Source organism: Amblyomma americanum, chromosome 9, assembly GCF_052857255.1.
Source record: "Amblyomma americanum isolate KBUSLIRL-KWMA chromosome 9, ASM5285725v1, whole genome shotgun sequence".
NCBI lineage: Eukaryota > Metazoa > Arthropoda > Arachnida > Ixodida > Ixodidae > Amblyomma > Amblyomma americanum.
Window position 1 is genome coordinate 124206984 of NC_135505.1, and position 5910 is coordinate 124212893.

General features: G+C 40.9%; 1 protein-coding gene across 1 annotated transcript; it reads right to left on the reverse strand.

Annotated features, from left to right (window-relative positions):
- Positions 1-882: 882 nt before the first annotated feature.
- Positions 883-4647, reverse strand: LOC144104253 (uncharacterized). The gene is made up of 4 exons (XM_077637148.1): positions 4490-4647; positions 3208-3259; positions 1893-2180; positions 883-1104 (listed from the first exon to the last, which is right to left on the reverse strand). Exons 1-4 carry the CDS (start codon positions 4571-4573, stop codon positions 1025-1027), a joined length of 504 nt encoding a protein of 167 aa, XP_077493274.1. The 5' UTR covers positions 4574-4647; the 3' UTR covers positions 883-1024.
- Between the last annotated feature and the right edge of the window lie 1263 nt (positions 4648-5910).

The following is a 5910-nucleotide window of genomic DNA, read 5'->3' on the forward strand; positions in this document are numbered from 1 at the left end:
TTTTTGTAGCTTATAGAGATAGGTTTTCATTGAACGTAGGGTCCGTGTCTTTGAAACGTGGTAATTAATCAACAAAGACAGCCTATTGGTCTGCTGTATCTCTTTGAATTGAAACCCACCGCTATGGGTATGTTTGCGCCCGCTTCCTCGAGCTCAGGAGAAGAACACGATGACCTATCACCAAGCTCGAAAACAATATATGATTGTGGACTGCTTCATTGAGGACGTTGAAATGTTTAAAGTTCCATGTTATTGATCCAGAGCTTACGCAAGAAGTAACGTTCACGAAAGTGCTGTTCCAGAAGTGGAGACTGGTAACAACCGCAAATATTAGTGCTATTGCTGCTGCGACATTGCTAGAATATGCTGATTCGAGCGAAGTGCTTGCGGAAGTAAATATATCTCTACTAAGGCTTTTTGGGAAGCTTTTTGAGTGGTTTTCCGAGGCCCCCTTGCTAACAACAAGGTTCAGTTCATTGAATTGCATTTTGTTTTTTTGTGGCATGAAAGCGTTGGGGGCGTTTTAAAGCACTTAACGTTCAGAACTCATAGCAGTTCTGATCAGTCTACCAAGCACTACTGACTGCTAAAATAGGAGAGATATTGCTGACGAAGGAAGCACTAAAGTTCACAAAGGCAGGAAAAAGAAATATTTATTTGCAGTTACTATACGTTCTGACCACTGAATTCGGTAATGTGTGTCACTTTGGTCTAAAAAGCCATCCCTTCGTTGGTGGCTGACATGTTTCACATAGTCTCATCACTATATCTTTGAGTGTAAATTATGTACCCGGTTGAGCAAAGCATAAAAAGTCCGCATAATTTCAGAAGGCTGTGGCCCTGCGGACGTGACAGTTGCGTGGGCCACACGAAACGAAACTATTCCATACAAATTTGAGTTCTCTTTAAACGATTCCAAGAGCCATTCGAGTGTCACGAGCTTGAAGAAAGTTTTCAGAATGTTCGCAGTTCTTTCTTGAGAGCCGTTCGGTCGTTAGAACAATCATGTCAGCGTTCACTGCAATCATCTTACGATGAAGTAGAGTAGTGACGTGAGCACCAGGAGTCCACTGAAGACAGGTGACGATGCGGCGCTTACCCAGCCTATTGAGGGACAAAGAAAATACTCTCGGTAAGAACTTCGAGGTAGGACATAGGTTATTAGAAGTCCGATTGCAGTGTTCCTGTTTGGGACAATATTTTTAGAACTGTCAGCGAGCAGTAATACACATTTTCACGGGCATTGCTTGCAAAACCTCCAGTTTACACCTTGCGGTACAGTTAAATATGTACATTCCTTGCCACTAATAAAGCGGCGCACGAAAACATGCACGAATTACTGAAACTGGTGGTCATTAAACAATGTCGAAGCGAGAGCTCAGAGGACCGCTTATATTCGCACCCCGTGAGCTTATTGAACTAAAAGAAAATGTAGCATTTGAACGAAATAGGCTTTATGGATCAGTGACAAGAAATTCCGCCGGAGAGGAAAGCGCTGGTCATCTGTTTTATAGGCGTAAATTTTGCACGTTGGCTAGTAGATTTGATGTAATGTGATTTCACACTCAAGAAAATATATTCGTATTGGTCATTAAGAAAAAAATTATTCGTCGCTTCTACAATCGTAGTAACGTTCTACTGATATAACACAATATCTTAGCCACGTCAACTTTTGTGCTCCAGACAACGGTTTAAAATGTCGCGCGGGACGAGGTTTGTTATTCATCACGTGCAACACGAAGCATTCGAGGAGCGCTTTTTTCTAGATTATGGCATAAGCGTATTTTGTATATGCCTGTAGGTAAACCTGCGTCTAGGTGGAGGAAGCTCAGCTTAGTTAGCATTTAACGAGACAGGCAGCTGTTTCGATAGGTATATTCTTGGAATCTTACCTGGAGGTGGCATCGTGAGAGTGCGGTACGCGTTCCATTCGTAGGACGTGCCTTTAACTGTGTTGCGGTAGTGAGCGCTAACGTTGTAATGTGCTTCGGGTTTCAAATTGCCGATTATGTATTCCTGGCTTTTAACGGCGGCGTAGCCGCGGTGAGTGCAGGTTTTCTGGGGAGAACCGAGGAGGCAGACAATGAAGGAGATCAGGCCTTCTTCGAACTTTGACTTCCACGTTGCCTGCAGTGACGTTGAGTTGAGGGGCCGCAGGTTGAAGTCTGTAATCACGGCAGCTGTAATATTTAGAAAAGGAGTTAAACTCTGCAATCAGCTACTTTGGCTTCGTTTTTGTCGAGTGAAGGAACTCTATCTCTTGCTTACAATTTCAACAGAATCGCGCAATATTTCTTGTGGCACTTAGAAGAGGAATCTCCACAGGTAAGCAGCAATCCCAAGCCACCTCGCTTTGGTTCCAAGACAAAACGAGACATCATTCTACACTCCGAAAGATGTCCACCCCGTTACAACATATACGCAGGTGCACGTCATATCTGGTTTAAGGACAACACGGAAGCCCTTGGGTGAGAGTGAATCAGTTGTAGATGGCTCTCAGTGAAAAAAGTTCGTTGCAGTTAATGCCGATTTTCTCCTCGCTAGATAATCTGTCATGGGCCTGCTGTAGGCCGGGAAACTATTTTGTGTTTTTCATACTCAGCACTGCAACATTTTGTCTGCGGAGCGCGAGGCGACAATTTTCATAACTTTGTTGCTCTCACCTGCTGAGCCGTTATTCGCACGTTTCTGAAAGCCGTCGCCTCACCCTCTAGTGTACGTTTAATTCGAACTTGAAGCCGGGACAACAAGATAGAAAGCAATTAACGCGTATGAAAGTGTGCTGTCATAGTGTTTGGTTAAAGTAAATCACAAAATGGGTTTTTGTTTGGATTTAAATGGATTTCATGATTACGTAACAACGACCACTGCGGCAGTGTCTGTGATCGACAAGGGAGATGCTGTTGTCTCCTGTGGCATCGTCTATGGTATTTCCCGCGACATAGACACATATATTTTATGCGACCGACAAAGGAGATGTTATCGATATTAGAGAATGGCGGGAATCTTGTGCTACATTTCCTTGATCGCTATTTTACTGTATGAAGTATATTGCCATCTCAACACAAAAATGTCAACGAAACTACAGGCTGATAAATTTATAGGCTGACATAAGGAATCATTTTTAACTCTAGCGAAATAAGATTATATTTAACGACCACTTTTATGCACATCGGAGGAAACCAAGCTTGAGAAAAAAAAACTTACATAAACCGGAAAGAGATTCAATCTCCACGCCTCTGCTGCTGAGGACAGCCTCCTGAAACAGAGAGAGAAAAACATAAGTCATGCTGCAGTCAACATGAATCAATAAACTGCCTAGCGTTAAATGCGTGAATGCAGCAGGTATGCAGGTATGGTGCAGATTTATTGCGCGCACAAACGAGTGGAGGGCTTCAGATATCATTGTCATCGTCACCTCGGCTAAGCACACTGCAAGACACAGGCCTCTCTCATATTCCTACATTAAGCCACTCTTGCATCAGCTGTGACCAACCCTATCATTAGTTTTTAAATTACCGTATGAACAGGGGTTATGATTTCTCTAGGTTTGATTTACCTTCTGTATGTCAACCATCTATAACATCTGAAATAGATTTATTGATTCATGCTTTTAAGTCAAAGGACCTGAAGAACTCTCTAAAGTAGAAAGGCGCGATGACATGACAACTTTACAAAACGTTTATTAAGGGAGAAGAAGCGAGAAAAAAAGTGTTATCTGCCACGTGACAACTTTGAGATTACCGCGTATTTTCAGGTGCCGCTTGGAGAAAAGTATGAATCTTCTCTGCTCCGTTCCTGGGAAACGCTTTCTGAAGCTGTCCCGACCTTGTTATTGTCACCCGTATCGATATATTGTACAGTCGAACATATGTAAGTTCGAAATGAGGGAATTGAATCAATAGTTCAATCAAATAAATAAATAAATAAATAAATAAATAAATAAATAAATAAATAAATACAAATAAATAAATAAATAAATTTATTAATAACTATATAAATAACAGGGATTTCCAAGTAAAAGGACGGAAATAATTCACGGTGCACTAAATGCTTCTCCACATGTTGAATTCACTCTCTGGAGTAAAAAATACAACGCACTTTATAGATGGCGGAAAAAATAACGAGGTAATGATAATTGAAAAATTCGGGTAACAATTTTTTACATCGAAAACAAACAAGTGTGAGTGCATCTATTAAAAATCTTTATGAACTGCGAATTAGTAAAGGTTTTTGAAAAATGAGGAACCAGAATATTTGGTCTTTAATTATGATTGCGAATGACAGCGTTGGTTTGAACATGCTACCGCTGACAGTACCTAGATGCACGCGAACGACCAATGAGATATACGACGTTGCGTTTTGTTCCAGCTATATATTGTTCCCACAAGAAATAACTTCGCTCGGGGATATCGGCATGCATAACCATAAAGCCTGTGCAAAAACGCAATATCAACTCTGCGAACTTCATGCGAGATTTAACACTTACCCTCTTTTGTGGGCTGCTGTATGTCGTCGCGGACAGGCTTGCGACGAGCAAGACATGCGCGAGGAACCGCAAATTCGCTGCCATTGTTTCTCCTGCGACCGCGGTGAGCGAATGACAACGCCCTACTGCGCAGCAACCGCTGGCTGCCTTTTCATTCAGCCCCTTATCTTTCCCATAGGCAGGCGCTCCCAGACGGCACTGCTGTAGACGAGCTATGAAATGCCCAATGCACCCGGTGCAATAGACGTAGCTCTGGCAATCGTTGATGTTGCCACCCCGTGACTCAACTACGATAGGGAGGTATTCAAGTATGGCTCGCGGCAGTCGTCATTGTCTTTCCGATTAGGTTCAAACGCACTCCTGAGAGCCATGTACGACCGGATCGAACAAATGTGTTGGCCGCTCTCGTAAATCGCGCCGTTTCAGAAGAAATCGGTGAGTTTAAATGAAAAATGAATAAACGTGATAGAGCAAGGAAGTAAAAAAAATATTTAGTGTTGGTTGAAAAACTGCGCGAAATTAATTTAGGCTATATTTAGACTCATACATAAAGCGGCTTTCTCGAGTTGAAACACGAGTTAATAGTGCCCGGCAGTGCCCGGCAGTTTGTCGACGTCAGTGACAAACGAAGCCATCAGTCACCGAAAGCAAGGAATGCCAAGGGTAATGTATGTCTATATTTTATTTTGTAGAGTTGATCAAGGGTAATTAGTACTCTAATAGCTTAATGGCTGAAAGAAAAATGTTGACACACACACACGCACACGAACAGTTACAGAACTAAGTTTTGTTGGCTTACGCAGGGAAAAGGCTGAGCGAAATATATATATATATATATATATATATATATATATATATATATATATATATATATATATATATATATATATATATATATATATATATATATATATATATTTAGGACCAGCCGAAACGTCGTGAATTAAATCCTGTTATGTTTCTTCAATTTTTTGTTGTTTTATATTATACTGACCAAATCAGCGGCCAGAAATCACTTTTGGTATATATATATATATATATATATATATATATATATATATATATATATATATATATATATATATATATATATATATATATATATATATATTATATATAATGCGTGTGGGGGACAGTAAACAAGCAAACAAAAATATATCAGTGAACCTAAGAATCTGGGAAAAATGATACAGTAGCTGTCATTGTAACCATAAACTATTTAAAACACCTACGTACGCTGTGCTTCCTCGCTGCGCCACTTAATCACCACTCGCGCTTCTGGAAACACCTTCTTATCAAACACGCAGTTCTCGATGAACTACGCACAGAAAGCCGTACATTGACTCGAAAGAGGGCGTTTGTTCTAACACTTATTTGGCTCAGATACCGGAATCGCTATTGCCGACAGAGGACTGCAATGG

Coding starts and splice junctions, on each gene's coding strand:
- LOC144104253 (XM_077637148.1), bottom strand. CDS start 4,573: ATGGCAGCGAATTTGCGGTTCCTCGCGCATGTCTTGCTCGTCGCAAGC. Junction 3,260..4,489: donor ACAGCAGCCCACAAAAGAGG/GTAAGTGTTAAA, acceptor TCTCTGTTTCAG/GAGGCTGTCCTCAGCAGCAG. Junction 2,181..3,207: donor TGAATCTCTTTCCGGTTTAT/GTAAGTTTTTTT, acceptor TAAATATTACAG/CTGCCGTGATTACAGACTTC.